We start from the raw sequence: 23,247 nt of genomic DNA, 5'->3' as shown, positions 1-23,247 counted from the left end.
CAATTTCTGGTAGAAGTTTGGCTCTGATCTGCTGCCTGATCCTTTCGCCTGGAGATGCTAGAGATTGAACTGGGGACTTTCTGCATGCAAAGCAAGTGTTTTGTCATTGACTCACGGTCCTTTGCTGATTTGAGCTCTAAGTTTCTCTAGTCCCATGTTCACATTCCAACATTTGCTCTAAATGGACACAATACATGGCTCTCTAGAACCCAATATTTGGGTCTACAAACTGAAGCAGTTTAGTTCCTCTCAAACTGTGTGGCACTGAAATCTGTTTCTTGGTCTATTGTATGTGAAGAGGAAGAGACTTACTAATGTAGTAGTCAGATGTATAACGGGATTCTGGGTACGCAGTGTTCACTCCATTTGTTGGATACGGCTTTATCTCTTCTGCATCAAGGAGGGGGAAAACAAGAAGAAATGTGTCGATGAAGTGGTAGGTATAACAATTATCAACCTTATAACATTTCCTTAGTGCAAACTTATCTTAAGAACAAACCAGTAAACTAGGTTAAAATGCCATCATAACAGATCTTCAATATCAATGTCTATGAATGATGACTGTTTCATATCTGGCATGCCTCTTAGGCAGGCAGTTCCAGGAAAAAGCATAAAAATTACATGTAGAACATTAGGGTAGAATTCAGAGACATAGCTGTGTTAGTCTGAAAAAAGCTTTCATAGATTTGGTCTACTTCCACACATCTGAGGAAGCAGACCAAGTTTATGAAAGCTTATACTACATCTTTCACACAGTTTCAAAGGTTCTATAAGATCCCTGAGCAAGTAGAGCATTATATATGATGGCTTCGCACAAATATTTACTTCACTGTGTGCAGTGCAAGCAATGTGAAGGCATGAAACACTATAGAGACCCAACAATGTATATTTAGAAAAACTTACACTAGGGTAATCGTGATGGTGTATGGCAGTGGTTCCCAACCTTCCTAATGCCGCGACCCTTTAATACAGTTCCTCATGTTATGGTGACCCAAACCCATGAAATTATTTTTGTTGCTACTTCATAACTGTAATTAAATAGGTGTTTTCCAGTGGTCTTAGGTGACCCCCATGAAAGGGTCATTCGACCCCCAAAGGGGTCCCGACCCACAGGTTGGGAACCACTGGTGTATGGTAATATGTATTTAGCGTGCACGGTACTTCCTACAAAGAAATATTGTGCTTTCCATGTATGGAAATATTTGAACATACTACATGTAAAATTACTAGAACCCATGGTTGCAGTGTTAAAATATCAGGGCAGCTTTCCACAACCTGGTTTTGCCCTTTTCTATCAGACCCATCAGAACAATGGGATTTGAAGTTCAAAACATCAGGAGAACCTTATGTTGGGGAAGCCTGCACTAGTGAGTAACATCCACTATGTAGAATAATAGAATCATTGAGTTGGAAGAGACCACAAGGGCCATCAAGTCCAACTTCCTGCCATGCAGGACATCACAAACCTCCATTTACCTCCAAGTAAACCTCCATTTGCCTCCAAGTAAATGTCTCCAGGGTGAATGTCTAAAATCCAAACCCTGTATTACATCCCTTAAACTTCCATATTCTTCCCCACATTCAAATATAGCACCACAACCATTTCAGGTATCGCTTAAGAAATGATCAACACATTTGAGTGCTGTCATAGACATACTTAAATGCACCTCTTAATGAATACTGATATTTGCTCGAACAAACTCACTGGGATAGACAAGGTCATACTGGGACAGTTCTTATTATTGTCCCTATCCCTTTCATTAACATGCCTAACAGCTCTGTCAGCTATTTCAAAACCTTTCAGAGTGAGGTGACTCACTACCACAGGGACATTTAACAGGGACCAAAACAGCAGCAGGCAGGAACATCTTCATCTTCGTGTATCTGGGCATATTCAAACTTCATTATTATTTTTTCCCGAAAATAAAACCCCACTTCCCAGCCGTCAGCAGTGCCCTCCACTTGACTGCCAACCCAATGGAAAGTTAACCACTGCAACCTGGTCTCCACCCTTCCCTGCGGTCATCCACCCTGGGCCTTGGCAGACCTCAGGAGGCAGGGAAAGAGCACCAAGGCTCCAAGCTTCTCGGTTCACACAAGACTTGGTTTTGTTAAGGCATCTCTCCCCTCCCTTTCTGCAACTCCCAGGAGGGGAAGCCAAAATTAGGCACTTTTCTTTTTTAAAATGAATGTGCATTATCGCTGGCGAGTTTCTGTCTGGCTTCTGCAGAAATAAATAAAAGACTGCAACCACCCACCCACCCACCCACCATTTTTGTTGTTCTTTCTTGATGGTTGTAATTGGCAAATATATGAGGTAATGCTGGAGCAAAAGGTCACTGCAGAAGGAGATGGCTTTCCTTTAAAGCTAGAAAGCATAGGCTTCACACAAAATGCCCCCACGCTGTTGGATAATCCCCCCTAGGCTGATAGTTAGGGATAAAGTTACCGTTTGGGAAGACAGACATTTACTGTTCCTGAACTATGCCCCCAGAATCCTGTAGCCATCATGGCCAAAACATAGCTTTTTCCAGTCTCTAGGGTCCTTTCAAACTTATAGTGCTATCTTCCACTTTATCTGCCATAGGTCCATTCTCTGTAATCCTGAGGTCTGCAGTTTAAGGAGAGACATTTAGAATTCTTAACCAGAGAGTTTGAGTACCTCACCAGCTACAATTCCTAGGATTTCACAGGATGCAGCCATGGATAAGTGGAAAGTATGTTTGTATATGTTCACTTTGCATACCTGCATGAGCCTGTTAACTTATGGTGACTACATGAGGCTCACAGGGTTCTGTTGGGCAAGTAATACTCAGAGGCTCAGATGTGGTTTTGCAATTCTTTCCTCTGAAATATAGCACTTGATGTTCATTGGTGGTCTCCCATCCAAGTGCTAACCTAAGGCTGACCCTGTTTAGCTTCCAGGATCAGAGAAGCTCTGGTATCGTTAGGTTATTTAGACCTAAAGTGGAATATAGTGTTGTAATTGTAGTTTAAAAAGAACTCTGGCTACGGCAGGCCTTTCTTTTCTGTGGTCTATCCAAAACATTAAAAATGTCAACCCCCCCAGCCACCTATGTCAGCCTTCCAGGAATCTGACAAATTCTACTCGAGATGCAGGATCTAGAAATGTTGTATATGCACTGGTACCCCCTCATCTCGATTTCTGCATGGGGTTACCCTTGTGCCACGTTTGGAAGCTTCAACTGGTTCAAAATATGGCAGCCAGATTGGTCGCAGGTAAATCTAGGTTCGACCATATTACACCTATCTTGAAATCTTTGCATTGGCTGCCTATCAGCTTCCGGGCTCAGTACAAGGTGTTGGTTATTACCTATAAAGCCCTACATGGTTTGGGTCCCGCTTACTTGACAGAACGCTTCCTCCCATATAATCCTTCCCACACACTCAGGTCTTCTGGGAAGAACCTACTACAGTCAAGAAAATCCAGATTGGTGGTGACTTCCCAGAGGACCTTTTCAGTTGCCACTCCAAAAATTTGGAATGACCTGCCGGAAGAGACCTGACAGATAACTTCTCTTGACGCCTTCAAAAAGGCGATTAAAACGGTCCTCTTCCAGAAGGCCTTCCCAGACTGACCTCTGATCAGAATAGAATTATCTGCTTCCTTAATCAGCCCCCTCTGTATTGCCTCTTGTGCCTTAATCTGTTTTAATTGATCACGTCTTTATTTATATTGTTTTTATTGTTATAATTTTATATTTGTAGGAGGGAGGATGGGGAAATAAGGGAACGTTTTTGTTATTGCTTTTGTATTGTATTTGATTTTGCTGTTACCCGCCTTGATCCTCAAAAGGGAGAAGAGGGATACAAATAAATATGTTGTTGTTGTTGTTGTTGTTGTTGTTGTTGTTACTCCCACTGTACCCTACCCTACTCTTGCTTTGCAGTTCAAGGCAGTAAACAAGATCAGATTGATTATCAGGCTTCTAGAGGAGGGGTGGATAATGAATGGCTCTCCAGGTATCTTTGGACTACCAACAGCATTATCTCTCACCATTGGCTATACTGGCTAAGACCTAAGGGAGTTTAATGGCATCTATTAAGCCAAAGTTTCTTGTCCCTGCTCCAACGGTCACCAAATATGACCACTGCATTCAACTTGGCAGGTCCATATGTTCCACCTGCATTATCAAGAACACTCTTTGCTCTGCAGTATATCTTTTGTAAACCAGTCCTATTTCATCTCATTTTTCCTTCTTACATAGGTATTATTTAGTTATTTGGGTAGGTAATTGGAAGCTAGCTCACTTGGAAGTTAGCTCACTTTCAGGCAACTTGATCTCTGACTGGCAACTAAATGCAACTTGTCTCTTAGTTCAGTTTTAATGCATTACAAGTAATGGCATTCATTACCTATAACACATTTCAAAGTAATCAAGACAGAACTATATTTCCTTTTTATGAATATTAACATTAACATTAATCTATTACTTCTTTTGTCATGGCAAAGAATGTCCAGTTGTTAATTTAAAAATATTTGGGGGAGATACTGGGCCATTTCTTTTATTTTCCTCAAAAGTAGCATGTTATCTGCTATGTTTACCCTCTTAACTGAGATGAGTATTTATGGTAATCCATTTTTTTAGCATGTGGAGTAACAATAGGTCATTAATGTACCACCCATTTGTACTAGCATTTCAAAGCTCTTTTTTAGTTCACACACATCTAAACTTATGAGCATAAACACTAAGGCAGCATACAGCACACAGCTTGGCATTTCATGTGCTAGTAAGGCTCATTCTGAATTCCTGGTAACAGTTCACAAGGGAAAAACCTCTATCTCCTCTCCTAGCATATCTTTAACCACTTCCTTGGCTTTTGAAATGGGTGCAAGAAGTGCTACTGCACTGTAAATTAAACCCAGGTCTGTTTTCACATGTGAAAAATCGGAAGATAATGCATGTCATCAGTATTTCAGGCCTCACTTAAGCCATTTATTTCTGTACAGCCCAGTATGCAAATCACTGAAAATATCCAAATCTTCATAGTCTGCAGGTTTCACTATTTACATAGTGCATTTGATAACCACATAAATGTTTAGAACACCGGAAGCTGTGTTTTACAGAGTCAAAATATTGTTCCATCTAGCTTGGCATCAACCACACTGATCTGCAAGGGCTTGCCATGGTTTTAGACAGGAGTCCTTCCTTGCCATTTGTGAAGGTTCTGCAGCCTGAAAATCTAAAATATGTCTAACATAAAATATAAAAAATTGCATTCAAATTTTATTTCAAAACAGATTATTTTTCAGGCTATTTGGTGTAATTTGAACTAAAAATTATTGTATATAAATAAATACCTTGATAGAAATAATACATTTATCATCTACCATATCATCATGCTACCATCCAAGCCTTGAAGGGAGAGAAGAACTGACAGTATCTGCTGGACTTGATTCACTTTCCGACTGTCATTTCCTACTCCTTTTGTGCCATGTCTTTTTATATTGTAAGCCAAGGACCTGTCAAATTAACAACCTGAGAGCCTTTGCGACCAAAGAGCGAGGTATAAATATTCTAAATAAATAAATATTCATGCTATGGACTTTCCCAAAATCCAGAGAAGGGAACTCTAATCTGGCCTTCAAAGGGTCCTTGGAAAACCACTCTCCTTATTGACTGTAACCTTCCCTGAAGGCCTCTGCTCTCGGAGTATTCTCCTAACTGTTTTCACATTCCCAGCTTGGAACAGTGGTTGGGGAGATATAAAGGGAGAGGATTTTCCTGTCATCTTTAGCTCAAGATCAGAGATAACAACAGAGAATCCATCACCTCTGCTCAACATCCCAACTGGGAAAGGCCAATGGTATGTGGGAAAACCTTTGCAGTTATTATTTCATTTCCCAGCTGAATCATAGAATTATAGAATTGAAAGAGACCACAAGGGCCATCCAGTCCAACTTCTGACATGCAGGAACTCAGTCAAAGCATCCCTGACATTTGGCCATCCAGCCTCTGTCTTAGATTGTACGCCATGGACAGGTTTACTCATATCTTTTTTATTGTTTGTATGTACAGCACTGTGCAAATCTACAACGCTATACTTCCAGGGAAAGAGACTCCACCACTTTCCGAGGGAGTGTGTTCCACTGTCGAACAGCCTTTACGGTCAGGAAGTCCCTCTGAATGTTGAGGTGGAATCTCTTTCCCTGCAGTTTGCATCCATTGTTCCGGGTCCTGTTCTCTGGAGCAGGAGAAAACAAGCTTGCTCCCTCCTCAATATGACATGAGGAAAAAGGCAACAAAGGTAGAACCTCCTAGATGTGAGCACCAGTTTCAGAAACCTTCCTGCAACTGATGTTTGAAACAGCTTTGTTTGAGGAACATCCTCCAGTACTGTTTGGGAGAAACTTCCCTGACCCTACTACCAGGAACTGGAGCACCTGAGACCAATAGTCAGAGCTCAACATGAGGGAGCCTGAAGATGGAGCAAAGCCAGGTTCTCTGGCTGGAGTGTCATCCAGGCTGCTGCCACACTGCAGAATCCATTTTATGGAATCCTGGGATTTGTAGTTTGTTGTGGCACCAGAGCTTAGGGTGGAACACACTTCTTCCTTGGATATTTTGGTGGAGTCTTCTTCCTTAGAGGTCTTTAAACGGAGGCTGGATGGCCATCTGTCAGGCATGCTTTGATGGAGAGTTCCGGCATGGCAGAATGGGGTTGGACTGGATGGCCCTTGCAGTCTCTTCCAACTCTATGATTCTAAACAAGGCTAAATAAAACTAAAAATTCTATGAAACTACAAATCCGAGAATTCCATAGCATTGAGCCATGGCAGTTAAAGCGGTGTCAAACTGCATAAGTTGTGCAATGCAGATGCCACCCTAGAAGCCCTAAACCAGCACTACTGACACATGGGAATTACATGACATCATGGGACATGTTCACAACTGTATTGTCAGTAGCATGGCCACACTCCTTGATGCCAGCTGGCCCACAAAGGGTGAGTGGAGTAGGGAATTGACTGAGAATCTCAAACCAGTTGCCCACCTCCTCCTTAAATTCTGGTGGCAGGCTCCAAAAGATTTTGAGTATGTGCATACTATATCTAACAGCAGCTATGGGAATACCACTGAAAACAGCCACAGCAAGCAATCTATCATACTTTGGGTGTGAAATCATATCACACCTGGAGCTATGACAGTTAATGTTAAATAGTTTAGGGAAGTGTCAGTGTTCTGCATATAGTAATTTCACTCCGAAACTTCAGTCTTATTCTATAAGTAACAAGCAGAAAGAATTTCATCCAGAAATATATGTATAACCACCAAATGAGAAGAGAAACTTCAGATACTACCACTGAGTATATTTGCCTACAGAAAACCACAGGTGAAGGTAAAATAACCTAAGTGGTTGCAAGGAAAGGTGGAGGGAACCCTACTCCTCCCACCCAAAACAGTATAATAAGTACCTCTCTCCACTCAATACAGAAATCTCCAAAATGGTTTGCACTGCAAACAACTTAGTGGGCACACTGTGTTTACAACTGGTTTCATTTTGCCTGCTTCTTTGTTCAGGCATGAGCATGGCTCTGTCTCTCAAAAGTTATCCAGCGTAAACACTTTTGTTAAAAGGAGGCATTTGTAATACACTCCTGGGCAGCAAACGTTTCCCAGGTCTGCAGCAAAGAATATACTCATGTATAAGTCTAGAAATTTAGGTCAAAAAATTGACCCAAAAAAACAGAGTCAACTTATCCATGGGTCAATGCAAGTACTATATCTTAACTCTTCTTTTAAAAAAGGAACCATCCCCTGGTGAAAAGCAAGAGTATAATCCGTCCTGGAAGCACTTACCCTCTGTATTCTCTCATCCATCCACCCTTAAGAGTAAGCACATATGCCTGCTGGAATTTTCTAAGTTCCTTGACATTGTTTTACTTTGCTTCATCGTTCAGATCCTTTCCTATGTGCCCCTAGCTTTATCCTTGACTTATCCATGGGTCATAGCAAAATCCATAATTTTGCCCCCAAAATTTGCCCTCGACTTGATTCCAAGAATGATTCCTGGCTGAAAACAAGCTGTTTCTTTAATCCAAACATTCCAGTCTGTTTTGATTAAGCTCCTTCCAAAGTAGTTCAGTATATCTTTTCCCCCTATTCATTTGATTGTCCATTTCAGACATCAGCTGAAAAATGTCCTGTTTCCCTTGGGGATCCTGATCCCTTGAGGTCATTTTCTTGGTTCTCCTTAGAGCTGAGAAGAGGGAGTGAACACTATTAATTAAAATCTTAGTGATATAGAGGTCAGATAAGTGGACTTCGGTATCGGAAATACAGAGGACCTCATCGTGTAATAGTTTTCCACCTTACTCCAAAACCAAGCATTTCAAGGATTTTGAATGCTCTTGCCGTTGCTCATTGTTGTAAATTACCTTTTTGCAAGATCTCCAGATGCTCCCAAAGAATATCTCCGACAAAGTCCGGTGCCAATTCAAGGAAGCAGTCCTTGCCTAGAGCACATAGTGCAGCTCCATTCATGCAGAATTTCTGGAAGTCCACACCTTTCAGACTGAATTCATTCACTGCCCACATCACCCAGTCCCGCACATGGGTCTCGGTCCACTGTTGAGGGTCTGCACCAAAAAGCCACAAAATTTTAAAATTTGACTAATTTAAAAATAGTCATAATGCAAATTGTCTTACATTACTGCTGTGTAGTACTTCATTGGGAAGAGTTGGATTAAAAGTCATCAACATCCTATACTAAATTAAGCTTTAGCACATCTCTTTCTGACCTGTACACCATGCTCTCTCCTCTTGACAATCCCAACCAGGATTCTTCAAATGTACAGCTCATCATTATGGTAGCTACATAAGAACTTTTTAGATAATATATATATTTAGTAACTTTTACCTGCGGGAAGTAAAGGTAGAACCTTATTTAAAGGTCAGATTATAGACACTATCAAGAGAAGATGGGTGTTGCCATTTTGTATTATCTTTGTCTGACACTAAAATGGTGAAGGGTCTGGAAACCATGTCCTATGAGGAATGACTTAGGGAGCTGGGGATGTTTAGCCTGGAGAAGAGAAGGTTAAGAGGTGATATGATAGCCCTGTTTAAATATTTGAAGGGATGTCATATGAGGAGGGAGCAAGCTTGTTTTCTGCTGCTCCAGAGAACAGGACCCGGAGCAATGGATGCAAGCTCCAGGAGAAGAGATTCCAGCTCAACATTAGGAGGAACTACGATTCTATGATTCTATGACACTATTTGCTCACATGGCACTGCAACAAAATGCTGGATTAGATGGACCAGTAACATATCCCAACCAGGATTCTTATTGCCCTTTTATTTTAAACTAGAGTTTAGAAAAGTTACTTTATGGACTACAGCTCCTAGAATCGTCCAGCTATTATGGGTGTATCCATGTTGCCTGGGGGATTCTGAGAGTTACTGCACAAAAAGTAACTTGTTGATATTCTCTTTTGAGCCCTTTTAACAATATGGTCCATGCAACACATCCAAAAATACAGACACCTGCAAAAACAGGGTACCTAAAATGCCTTTCTTGGTATTTGCTCCCCAACTTGTAAGCTTATCAAACGGCACTCTGAGAAAGGGGAACAGAACAGAATAGGAGGGAACGGAATGGGGGGGACGTGTGTTATTGCATGGGAGAATGCCGCCGATGCCACCTGCAGTCCCCAATCCATTCCCCAGCCATTCCAAGGCAGCTGAAATTGATGGACGGTTCAAAATTGTCCTTCAAAATCAGCTGCCATGGAATGGCTGGAGAACGGATTGGGGATCTCCAGCAGCATTGGCAGCATTCTCCCGTGTGATAACACATGTTTTCTCCCCATTCCCTTCTGTTCTGTTCCCATTCCTCAGAGTGCGTGGGATAAGCTTATTGGACTCTCCTTGTTAGAAAGGTTTCCAAAATTAATATTGACCATTTCCCGTTTCCATTTATTGTCCACTTCTGTGTTCATCACTAAGGAAAGCCCGACTGGCAAACAAAACTCTTTAAACTGCTACCTAGAGAATTACCTCAAGGGATTAGAATAGCCATGGGAAACAGAACATTGATTTCTGATACAGAAAGATAATTAAAGTGATGTGCTAAAGCTTAATTTAGTATAAGATGTTGATTATTTTTAATCTAACTTTTCCTAATGAAGTATCTTTCTGACCTGTACACCAAAAGAGCACAGAAGTGAACACTAGCAGGTAAAATCAAAGTTGGTGAGTTGGTCAATCTGCTCCATATTCTACTTCAGACTTTAAAGGAGCAATCTAGAGTACTGAGCAATGCCCCCCCTCAATATACAAAATGGATTCACTGCCCCACTGACATGGAAAATATCAGTCACTACTGGTAGTATCAATTACACATTTAAACCATTACACATTTTGCAGGTGTTTTCTCTTAGCTGCACCTTCAGTATGGACTTGGGTAATGCTCTAGTTTACAAACAATAGTCTCTGTTTTTCTTATCACTAGAATCATAGAGTTGGAAGAGACCGCAAGGGCCATCCAGTCCAACCCCAATCTGCCATGCACTACTACTACTATGTTGCAAACAGGTAGCTGGTTACTTTATACTGCTTGACCAAGTATGGCAAAGCAATCTCTGTCAATGCTCACCTCACAGGGGAAGTATTTCCTTTTCTTTAAAATACAATTACTCAGTTAATGTAGTAAAGCTTACATAATTGTTTGTTTGCAGTTACTTGAGTCAAGTTATAGCCCTACACATTCATGTCATTTACATCCTTTTGTTCTCTGAAAGGTAAATAATGCATCTTTCTTCATCAGCCCTGTCACAAATCCTGTTCATGAAATTGCAACAGAGAATAATTTCCAAATTGCTTTGTAATGCTTGACACAAATAAATAATGGAGAAGGTGTGCTATAACCTGTTCAACAAGCCCGCCAATCTCTTATCTATTTTGTATCAGGCCTCATTTGCAGTGCATCAGTTGTACCTTTGGGAATTCCCAATCGTTGCTGTTCTTTTGTGAAGCCGCTGAATGTGGCCTTTAATGCCTGTGACATCATTTCTTTGCTGCTTGGAGTTAACAAAGGCACATCCGCACATTCCATATCTGAAAGAGAGGAGTAGGAAACAGATATGTAAATAGGCTGAGTTGACACAGATGGTGAAAGGGTCACAGAGCTGCAAAGTCAATGCTGAGAATGGTGACAGTCACCATCCAAATGCCAAATCTTGAAAGACTTATGAGGACCACCATGTTTTTAACCCCATAAATGCTAGTGAACAGGCATATTTTACCTTTGCTATACATCTATATGTATTAATGCTTTAAAAATAGGAAGAATAACATCTTCTGCCTACTCGAGTTACTCATTATCAAAGGGAAATAAGCGCAAAGGCCTCAGCAAATCTGTTTTTGCTTTATAGACCACTGATTCTGCAAAGCAGGGATGGGAATATACGTCTCCAGATGCTGTTACACTTCAATGACAAACAGCAAAGTGGTGAGGAATACTGAGAGGTGCACTTCAACAACATCTAGAGGGCCACATGATTCCCATCACTGTTGCAAATAAACATGGACCCCCCAAAAAGATATGGGTATTTTTTAAAAAAAAAACCAAATAAACAATATATTGGATGAATTACTTTGGTAGTATATTCCCACATTAAAGGTAAAGGTATTCCCCATTGACAAGGTTGTCAAGTTGTGTCCGACCATAAGGGACAGTGGTCATCTCCATTACTAAGCCAAAGAGCCAGCGTTGTCAGAGACTATTCTGTGATCGTGTGGCTGCACAGAACTCTGTTTACCTTCCCAGCAAAGTGGTACCTATTTATCTACTAGCATTCTTACATGCTTTTGAACTGCTACGTTGGCAGAAGCTGGCACTAGTGACAGGAGCTCACTCTATCATGCGAGACCTGGGCCTTGAACTGCCAACCTGCCGATCTTGCAATCACCAGAGTAAGCATCTTAACCACTTGAGCCATTGCATTGCACTTTACTCCACTGATACAACAAACCCGATCAACTTGTGATCTTATGTGATGATATGGGTAATCAAACCACTGTAATGTAATTCAAGATATGCTTTCTAACTAGACTTACCAACTGGAGGCCAGTAGCTTAAAAAAGCAAAGGAATTGTCAGTCTTTGATGGTAAAATAATAATTTTAAATAGTTTTTTGTGGGTTTTGGAGCTATGTGGCCATGTTCTAGAAGAGTTTATTCCTGATGTTTCACCAGCATCTGTGGCTGGCAACTTCAGAGAGTGCTTGCATGGAAGAGAGTGGGGTGTATATATACTGTGTGACCCTGGGCAGGGAGAAGTGATTTCCATGTTATTCTGTGTATTGTTCTGTTGTTGAACACTTCCTCTCAACTAATGGCCACACAGTACACACACACACACACACACACACACACACACACATATATATCCAGCTCTCTTCTATGCCAATGTTCTCTGAAGATGCCAGCCACAGATGCTGGTGAAATGTCAAGAATAAACTCTTCTAGAACATGGCCACATAGCCTGACAAACCCTCAAAAAGCTATGGATGCCAGACATGAAAGCCTTCGACTTCCCAATAATTTTAAAGTTTTAAAAATAAGATTTAATTTTGGAGATAGGGAGGATATGTACTCCTTTATTGTCAGAATATGCAACAATATTCCCTCTTTTTAAGATTTGTGAAAAAAAGAATTTTTTAAGTTGTAAAGTCAAAGGCTTTCATGGCTGGTATCCATAGTTTTTTGTGGGTTTTTCGGGCTATGTGGCCATGTTCTAGCAGAGTTTCTTTCTGATGTTTTGCCAGCATCTGTGGCTGGCATCTTCAGAGAATGTGCCAGCCACAGATGCTAGCGAAACGTCAGAAAGAAACTCTGCTAGAACATGGCCACATAGCCCGAAAAACCCACAAAAAACTAAATAATTTTTTAGGATTTGCGGGGGTGAAATCAGGTTTTCCTTAAATGTTTTCTTCAGTAAGACACAACAGATTTTGTGGTTGCCATCTCTTTGCAGGAAGAGTGTGGCTGAAGAAAATATTGTATACACACTTATACCATGTAGGAGAGTTTATTCAGATTACTGTAAGGGATTGCAATCACTTCCTAAAGACTGTCATTTGGATACTTAGAAGGTTTTATTAGCAAGGCTCTAGAGAAATAAACACAGAACCAAGTTGTCTCTGCCATCCATCTTCTGCTTCAAGATAACAGCAAGAGAAAGTGTCCTGTACACTTTTCCCTTACCCTTAAGGAGCTTGTTGGGTTTTAATGATGGGCTTAGTGTGCTTCGAGGTTACAAGAGACCACCCAGAAACTGCTCTCCATCACCTTTGCAGTCTGGTTGGAGGGCAGCTGTGTTTCTCTCTGGCTTTGGGAGAGTGGTTCAATGTGTGGATGGGGGAGGAATCTACGAACAGAGAAAAGCACATGTGCACAATGGACCTCAAAAAGCACATGTGCACAATGGACCTCAAGTAAACCACACTCAAAAATAGATGTGCAGCCCAATGCTATGCATGTGTAAGTCCCAGGAGCAGTTAATGCCTACTAAGTGGATGGAGTGGTGCCCAGCTTTCAGAAACAAAATGGCAACTGCATGTAAAGTAAAACCAGATCGTTGACCAGCTAGTTCCCAAAATGGCCTTACTGTGCCGTATCAAACAATACTACAGACGAGAAAAGGGCAAGTGGCCTTTCTTTTATTAAGGGCAAAATTCCAAATTTCAATAATCAAATGAAAGGGGGAGGAGGGGCAGAGGAGGAGAAAAGAAGATGGGTACGCAAAGAACAAGAAGAGGAAGGAGGAGGTGGAAGAGGAAGGAGATGAAGAAGAAGAGGAAGGGGATGACAAGAGAATCTGGGAAACATCAGCTATGGATAAAAATGGCACATCGATTAGTGGGCTAAATCCAGTGTTACAAGACTGGATCCCACCCAACTCCATAGCAGCGATTTCTCATTCTATCCTCCTGTCAAGAGCTGTCTGTATGCCCCTTGTATACAGTTTAGCTCCAGAGTCTCCCAACATTTCAGAGCAAATTTGGAGGGCATGATTGGTGAGATTCCAGTCCTTTGCAGCATACGGATCTGTTTGCTGGATGAAAGACATAACTGGACACAATCCTACTAAAGTGAATCGCAAAGTTAATAATTAAATGTGTAGCTCAAAGGTGCTGAATTCTATCTGTAAATGACTCATAACTCAAAAATACAACACACATTTTTTTAAAAAAGTGCTATTGTACTGATGAAGGTTTCAGTCCTATACACATTTACATCAGAGTAGGTCTCCTTCAGCTCCATGGGACTCATTTCTGAATAGACATGTAGAGCTCTGGGAAGAACAGTGAATTCCTTTTCTTTCTTTCTTTCTTTCTTTCTTTCTTGGTCACAGGTGAGAATCATGAACGCATCCAGATGTTGTTGGAAAGCAGATTCCAGCATTCCCTAACCAACATAACCAATGGTGAGGAGTGCTTGGAGTTACAATCCAACATCTGGGAGGCTACAAGATTCCCATCCATCTTATGTTCTCTCCCCAATCAAATTTCTATCTTTTAGTTTTATTGACTATTCTAGTTTTCTTCCTAGAAGGTTTTTTTAAAAACCTAAATAGTGTCCCACATAAAAGAAACTCTGTTATTTGGTCAAAAATATAACCAATTTCTAAAATAGCTCTTTTAGTGCCACAGGCAACAATTCATTTGTTTTCATGTTTTGACCTGAATCTTTCCCTGTTCCATTTCACTTCAAACGATAGAAAGTATTTGTTTCTTTTACACTGCACAACCAATGCCTGTTAAAGAAAAATAAAAACAACTCTTGCTAAATTTTAGTTACAAAGAGAAATGTTAATGATTTTTTTGTATTACAGAGTCTATTAAAATGAGAATCTATGACTTGAAGGGAACATGCAAACCAACCCTGTATTTGTTCAATGGGAGTTACTCCCACATAAACATACATCAGATCAGATTGCACAATCTACCATTCCCGCTCAACACACATCAATATGCTAAGTTTTACACATCCTTACATGATGAAGTTTTACAGTGCCACTATGGAAGTTCCATATCAGCTGCTACTATCCAAACCCACTCAATATTCCAAAGAGTTCAAATTCTATCTATGGTCATAACTAAAATTTAGAGTTACTGTTGCAACGTGATTCTGCATCAGATAAGAGAGCAATTATATTGAGATCAAACAAGCCCAGGACAAGCAGGAAAGGGTTCAATGTTGACCTTGAAAGAGGAAGAAACAAAGCTGTGGTCGGGTTAGATTTGCTATGCTATTTCTCACATTACATGGCATGTATATGATATGGTCATACTCAACGAACAGTCACTACAGCCATTCCTAACACCCTAACAAGTGTATCTGCATGATATGCATGGACATGGAAATGTGTTGGTTGCAGTTAAACAGGGGGCTCTTAGTATCTGCCAGGGTTTGGTTCCAGGACTCCCTGTGGATATCAAAATCAGTGGATGCTCAGATCCCATTAAATACAATAGAATAGTAATATTGTGATCCTTATATAAAATGGCAAAATCAGGTTTTGCCTTTTGGAATTGATATACACTTGTCCTTCCATATTTGCTAGGGTGAGGGGCACAAGACACCCCCCCCCCCCCGGTAAATATGGAAAAACAAAAAAATACTATGTTTTTACCTGAGAGGACACCTCTCTAGGAATCTCTAGGTCCTCCGGCGCAACTTGTGGTCAACGTCCGACAGACACTAACCATAGAACTGTGCTGGAGGAGCTACAAAGGCCTAGGAGAGTACTCTCTCTAGGAATCTCTAGGTCCTCCAGTGCAACTCTGTGGTTAATGTCCGACAGACAACGACCATAGAACTGCACTAGAGGAGCTACACATGCATAGTAGAGTATTCTCTCTAGGAATTTCTATGTCTTCCAGTGCAACTTTGACTTAAAGGTGACCATAGAGCTGCACTGGAGGTCCTAGATATTCCTAGAGAGAACATATTAATCACATCTGTGAATAATCAAATCCATAAATATCAAGCCCGCAAATATGGAGAGATGAGTTTATTTTAAAACTATTTTCAAGCTATGGATGGTTGAGTCAGTGGATAAAGAATTTGTGGATATAGAGGGCTGACTGTATTTTATATTTGATGTGTATGCTTAAATCACTCTTGGTGAACAACTAAAATACAGGGTTGGAATGAGCTTTAAAGACACAAAACTCATAACCTCCATCTGTCTCAATTTAGCAGGTTAATCTTCTATCACTTCATTTTTTTCCAGCTGCTTTTAAAATGTCTTCATTTCTTGTTCTTCCTCCCACTTCCCTCCCTTTGTCTTCAGCTTACTTCCACTGCTGCAAACTGTGTTCAAAGTGCAAAAGTAGTTTGCACTCAGTTAAACTCAGCTGTAGGAGAGGACAGGAAGAGCTAGGAATCTTGCTCTTCCCAGTAGGTTTAGGCAAAAGAAAACTGCTGCAGATTCCGCTAGTTTGTGTGTTCTTTGTCATTAATAACATTTACCATCTTGAACACCCTGATGTTGCTTGAACACATTTTTTGTGGCTCAGTTTTCACCTGTAAAATGTTGGACAGTATGATAACTGAGTGGATGAAGGCAGACTTCCCTGTCTACTCTTTCCCATGCCAGACACATGATAATCTTCTATAGAAGACAGGGGAACCTATTGAATGGGGTTGTGGGGCAGGAGGGACCCAAAATGTTTGGGGAAAGCACCTAAAGGAAAGTAGATCCTGGATGTAACCCACAGGTCAAGTGGCCACAAAACATTCTTTTCTAATTAGAATTCTAAGCCACAACAATTTATCAATGAAGCAGACATAAAGACGAGATTCTCCTCCCCTGACTCCCATATCCTAGTGGATTAGATTTCCAAATTTTTAATTGGAGGGGTGGAAGTGGTGAAGTATACACAATGTTGTAATATACTAGCAGCCAGTAAGGATATTTTTCTGTTCAGGCTTGCATATGTAAGCTATTTAAGCAAACAAGGAACTTTGCCAACTTTTGATCTTTAAACGATATTGGCTGATTCAAATCACTTACAGGCCTTTTGTTGAAGCAAATCAAGTTATATTCAAAACACACACAGATAGAATGGAGTTATAAGAGAGAACAATCTTTTCTCTCTATCTCTCTCAAGCTTCCATGGAATAAATGACCACCAGCATCCACATCTTTCACTATAAAAGTGTCTATTCGTGTTATTCCTCTTCAAACATTTCTTTGTGTTCTTACTCATCTAGCTACCTTAGACAGTAGCTAGGCCAAAATTGATGTCCGGTTGGTCACAGGAGGAGCAGACTGACCTGGCCACCTCCTCTATTGCTCCTCCTGTCTTAGGATCTGATAGATGGACTCTGAGGTCAAGGAACAAACTCACTGTTGACTTCAGCAGAAGCAAAATATCTCTCTACTCCTCCACTGCCCCTCTCCTCCCCAAAGCCATATACCTCACTAATACTCAGGCTAGTCATGACAAAATGTCCAATGCATCACTGTCATGAGGGCTAAGAGAAACGCCATCTGTTTTGCAGACATCTGCACTCTCTGAAGGAAAGACAGAGCTTGGAAAAGCAAACTTTTGGACTAGAACTTCCAAACTCCTCCAGTCAGCATGGTCATGGCTGAAGAAAACTCAAAGAAAACTTGTTTTGGCCAATTTTGGAGCAAGAATAAATCCCAGTAATTTTACAACTGCCACTCCATAATTTGTACACAGATGATGCTTAATGCTCACAAGGAAGAAAGCATATTGTCCATTGTGTCTACTAACTTCAGTATTTTAGTTCCATGCCACCTGTAGTTTCTGGGACCTTCCCCAAAATTGGCTGGGGTTGTAGCCAGAGACAGGTGTTTGTTTTAATCTGTGACATGAAAATGTACTGAAATATATAGCAATAAACATAAACATACATTCACATACGTCAAGGTAATGCTCTCAGCCTGAAATTCTTCCTCCTCATTCTGAACAAAGGGGCCAGGTCCTGAGAATGGAAAATCTTATACACAGGTAAGGGGCATTGTATAGCATTTGGACAGCTTTCTTTCATAGCTGGAATCAACCCAGCCAATATCAGCCCCTGGTTTGGGGCTAGATCAGGCATTAGCTTATGAGTCATGAGAAGCCAGACAAATAAATGAAGGATGTTCCATGTCTCCCTCATGCAAATATAGCAGCAGCAGCAGCGATACCAGCTAAGTTGGAGTTCTGTGTTTAAATAAATACAGCTGAAGCTAGCAAACAAGAACTGCTCAAGACCTTTAATGGGAATACAAGTGGTGGTACAAAGAAGAATGATGACATATATGCCACTGGAGACCCTTAAATTTTCCATATGACACTAGAGAACGTTTCACAGTTTGGCTCTTCTCACAGACAAAAAGGGGGCTTCAAACAGAAGGAGCCTTCTAGCCCCAGCCCTCCTGGTGGGACAGGCTGATGTATTCCCTTGTAGCCCACCTTCCCAGCCCCAGGTCTGTCTGGGGGTCTTGAGACAATCATGGCCCCCACCCCAGCAACTTGGCTTGCTCCAACAACAAGACTGAGAGAGAGCTGAGTTCTCCAGGTGTTGTGTTTGGAGATAGTGGGGTGGCCTGTGGGGTTGGGGAGGGAGAGAATGTTTGAGCAAATAAACCCTGCTGAGCCCCCCATTTATTTAGGCAGGATTAGCTGAAATTTGTCTGCACTTTTGAACTGTTTTCGCAGAGGCCTGCCTCGCACTCCCACGCAGGAAGCAGGAGCCAAGATGAGCCTGATCCAATTAGAGCTCCCAGCATTTGCACAGTCAGGCCAGAGGGAGATGGGAGAAAAAGGAATGGCCAGATGTTCGGTTTTTAGAAAATAATAACAATAAGGAGTGCAACCTTTTTTCATTTGCCCTGGAGTGCCAATTGCTTCCTTTGCACCAGAAAACTGCCAGTGGTTTCAAATTGCCATGTTACATTGCTGCTGTTGCTAGTCCCCATTCTTCATTACGTCTTTAGCAGCAATCTGATGCACACAGATTTGGCAGGTGACTTTGACATGAAGAAGGTAATAATTAAAATAATACCTAGCAGCCATTTACACAGAGCCTCAGCTGGGTAATCCTTTCAATTCTTGCAAAGCTTAATTTCATTGTATTACATTTTGATCCCATCTTCTCTTCAACAAGGTTGGGGCTGCACACATGGCTATTTCCAAAGGTTACCTTTTGGACTACTACTCCCAGAATCCTACAGTTAACATGGCTTTCCTAAGCTCTGGCTCTATCTCCCTTTCCTCACAGAGTCTTTAAAACCAAAGCTTGGAAAAGTTATCTTTTGGTGTACAAACTCCCAGACCAAAAGTTATTTTATGGCCTACAACTCCCATAATCCTTCAGCCAGCATGGTCAGTGGGTATGTTGGCTAGGGATATTTGTAGCTGTGCATTAAAAGGCTATTTGTCTCGTTGCAAATCTACCTCTAATTTTTAGAAAATTTGTCTCTTAAAATTGTTAATCTATTTTGTTGTTTAATTTTTATCTTTATTGCTTTTTAGCCATTATTTTTATAATTGGGGGAGGGTTGAGATAGGAGACTGTTTATAATTGTGAAATTTTATTTCTATTATATTTTATGGTTAGTCTTGTCTTTTGTAACCCGCCTTGATTCCCTCGGGAAAAGGCAGAATATAAATTATTATTATTATTATTATTATTATTATTATTATATCTTCTCAAAACAACCTTATAAGGTGGGTTGGGCTGCAACAGTCTTCTTACATCAAGAAGATGAATTATTAATTATGTTCAATCTGTACAGTGGATACAAATACATGACCAATACATCAAGATATGGAATGTGGGTTCTGATACCTGCCTCATTGCAATGGATGCATGATCCCAAGTGTGTGCAGTATTCTGTGGGTAGACTGGACCTACCTGCCTATCCAAATGTGTACCCTTATGGGACTTTGGGGGTGAAGGTAGTACAAGGTATGCCTAGCTTGGAGGCAAGCATCCAGCCTCACTCTCTGATGGTGTGAGATCCTCAGAGGCTTTTGTCCACAGGGCATCCCACTTCTTTTACTCCAGCAGTTACAGCTGTTTATCAGTCAACAAACTGGTTAGCTGTTGTTTTGGACTCAATCCCATCAGGAGAGTAACCAATAAAAAGGTGTGTCCTTTTCTACTCCATACATTCATTGTAAATGAAGAGAAGGGTATAAATACTCCAAATAAATAATGTTGCTGCACATGTTACTGTCTAAAACACCTCGAAGGAACCAGGTTGGTGAAGGCAGAGGGAGTATATATTGTGCAGGGACATAAGACCTACAACTGACTGTAAGACAGACTGCTTCCCTCCAGCCTTTTCTAATCTCTAGGTCAGCATGCTTTTGAACTTGTTTGTAGGTACAGAATAGTCTCCGACATGCAGACAAATGCACAAATGTCCAGGCACAAAACATCTATGCTGCCAAGTGAGCAAAGCATCTTGTTCCAGATTTTCTTCCTCACATACTTTTCAGTATTTCACAGCTAAAAACCAAGACAAATGTGGCCAAGTAACAAAGACTATGGTCAAGATGGCAACAGTTATAAATGAAGAATGTGCCATCTAACAGAAGATGCTGCAGTTTGCTTTTGCTTGAATCTAAAGGGAAGGACTAGATTCTCCTCCCTGTTCTCTTCTCTCCCTCTGACTGCAAACTACTGTACTTTTGAACATTGAACTCTGTTTGCAGTAACTTAAGAAAGCCGAGAACAGAGGGAGAAGAAGAGGGAGAAACTGGGACGTTTTGAAGGCAGCTGAAAATGTGGGGCAACAGTGGTTTAACTGGAATTGTCCCTGTCTGATCAGAACAGTTGGAAGGTATGGCCACAGCTTTTGACACACAAACCTAGCTTATTCACACACAAACCTAGCTTAACACCAACACATGTGCACCCAAATGAAATATAGGGCCCGAACAGACAGGCCAAAATAAAGCTGCTTCGGGTCACTTTGGAGGTATGGTGTTTAAATGATGCATGCATCCTAAGAGGCCGGAAGCCGTGCCAAAACCATGCTCCAGTCCTAAGGATTGGCGCGCAGCTTTGGTGCAGCTTCTGGCCTCTTAAGATGCGTGTGTCATTTAAACACCATACCTCCAAAGTGACCCGAAGCAGCTTTATTTTGGCCTGTCTGTTTGGGCCCATAGACACAGAGTCCATTCAAACAAAAAGGAAAAGAAAAAAAGAGCAAGAGATTATAAATTAAGAAATTCACAATTTGCCACTGTTCCATAGCGCTTCAAGCACAGTGTCGTCTGCTGCTCTGTCAGTCCAGCCTGCCAACTGGACAGACCATATTGTGCTGTAGCACTCATTTTTAACAATGAAGAAAAAAGTCAACTGTCAATCTTGCTTTATATTCTGGTTGAGATTTCAGAATGTATTTTACATTCATCTGAATTTGGAGAGGTGATTTCTTGAGGTCTATTATAATTAGACATGGAGACATTTGCCATAAAAACTTCAAGACAATACCACCAACCCCCCCTGAAACCTGCCTCCCCTGAGATAATCCACTCTAATCCCCACTAACCACTTTGCCAAATAGCTTTAATCCTTCCCCAAAGGATCAACTGAAGGACTGAGGGGAATGGGGTCAGCTAAACTTGTAACAGACTCCAAGGCCAGGAATGAAAGAGGGAAGCAGAATAAAGAACAGGATGGGTACAGTTTAATATTGTCAAGTGAAGCTTCCTAATTCATACCACCTGCACCTAACTCTGAAAAGTGATTTAATTGCTAGGATTCCTTTAATAGAAAAAGTCTAAATTGTTTCATCAGGAACTGGAGAAAGCACCACGGGAATGGAGCTTTCCAGCTGGTCAGTGAATCAGGAAGGTCACTGGTCATTTGGAAACCAAAGCAATCAAACTTACACTGCTATAGCCAGAAATCTTTCAAGAAGCTTGGGAATGCTAGAACACCATCATTTGGCATCAGGGCACCTGTGGCTTTGGAAAAACAAGAAGCCAGCTTGAGCATGTCCTAAGCCGCAGCGCACAAGCTGTCCAAGAAGGAAGGGCCCAACATACAGGGACACATCTGCTTTAACACATTCCTATACCTGCCTGATTCAAGAGTTTACCTATCTTTGCATGCTTCTGGTGCTGGCATATGCATAATTTCTCATTGACATATCTGTTAATATTCCCATTGGCTCAGCACACATAAATCCCGCTTTCAGCTCCTCCTTCTGAAAAACTGAAGGAGCACACCTATGACATCTAGACAAGTGTTAGGTAGCAAATCCTTCTCTGACAACCAGGCTGGATGGGGATATTGGCTGTTGCAGCCCAACAGAATACCAGGGAGCTCACTGGGCCATAAAAAGCTAAGTCGACCAAAGATCAGACTCAGTTGACAGTGCATAAGCACACTACTAAGTCTTTAGAGTGATCCAGCATAGGTCTTTTTATGTCCTTTTGACTTCTTCTTCTGCTGCTGCTTAGAAAACCTCTTATGTTTCTGTTCCTTACAAAACCGCATATTGCAGTAAAACTACTTAGTAGTATCTATGGAGGCTTTTAATATTTTGCATTGTTTCATCTGTGCAGAGACAGAGCTACCAAAGATGGTGTTTACCTATTCTTACAGCTACAAAGAGGATAAATGTAATAAATGTCCAAGCCTGTCACATCACAGATAGCTTCTTCTTAATTCTCAACATCCTCAGTCATAATTTCCATGGGAATTCTGTTCTTTTAGCATATAATCCTCCTGCTTATACTACCCACATGAGATAGTCACTCTTGTTAACCTCCTTTATCTCGGTTACAGCTTCACTACCAGGTCCCAGATGGCTCCTGCATTTCTGGAAGTGAATGGATTGCAAAACCACAACCCTGAAAGGCAACCATCCAAAATAACACTGGAAAGACTCCAGCTGGTTTCAAATGACACAGCACTAACTTTGTTATAGCCTTAGGGGCATGATACAGTTGGTTGCCTATCAGTCATGACAGGCAACCAACTCCCTATTACATGACAAAATGGGATTATAAATTGCCACCATAACACCTAAAATCACCATGCCTCTGAGCATCGTAGATCAGTCCCATCAGCCACAGGCAGCATGGCCAATGGTTAGAAACAATGGGGCTTGCAATCCAAAATATGCAAGGGCACCAGTTTTTGGGGGGTTGTATCATGTCATTCATTACTACAAGTGACATGGAAGACATCCATCCTTGCTTCTTTCCATACTACTCAAGTAGCATTTTTATCC

General features: G+C 41.1%; 1 protein-coding gene across 2 annotated transcripts in view; it reads right to left on the bottom strand.

Moving 5' to 3' along the window:
* Positions 1-23,247, bottom strand: part of ETS1 (ETS proto-oncogene 1, transcription factor) — a 136,137-nt gene that overhangs the window by 25,786 nt on the left and 87,104 nt on the right. For both annotated transcript variants that reach the window (XM_089537667.1, XM_089537664.1), the window contains 3 exons: positions 10,959-11,078; positions 8,399-8,599; positions 313-390 (listed from right to left, as the gene is read on the bottom strand). In XM_089537667.1, the coding sequence (XP_089393793.1) occupies positions 313-390; positions 8,399-8,599; positions 10,959-11,078 (399 nt within the window). The remainder of the gene's footprint in view (positions 1-312; positions 391-8,398; positions 8,600-10,958; positions 11,079-23,247) is intronic.

This window comes from Sceloporus occidentalis, unplaced genomic scaffold (genome assembly GCF_023333645.1).
Source record: "Sceloporus occidentalis isolate IW3139 unplaced genomic scaffold, rSceOcc1.0.p SCAF_9, whole genome shotgun sequence".
NCBI lineage: Eukaryota > Metazoa > Chordata > Lepidosauria > Squamata > Phrynosomatidae > Sceloporus > Sceloporus occidentalis.
This window is presented reverse-complemented; position numbering and strand designations above follow the sequence as displayed.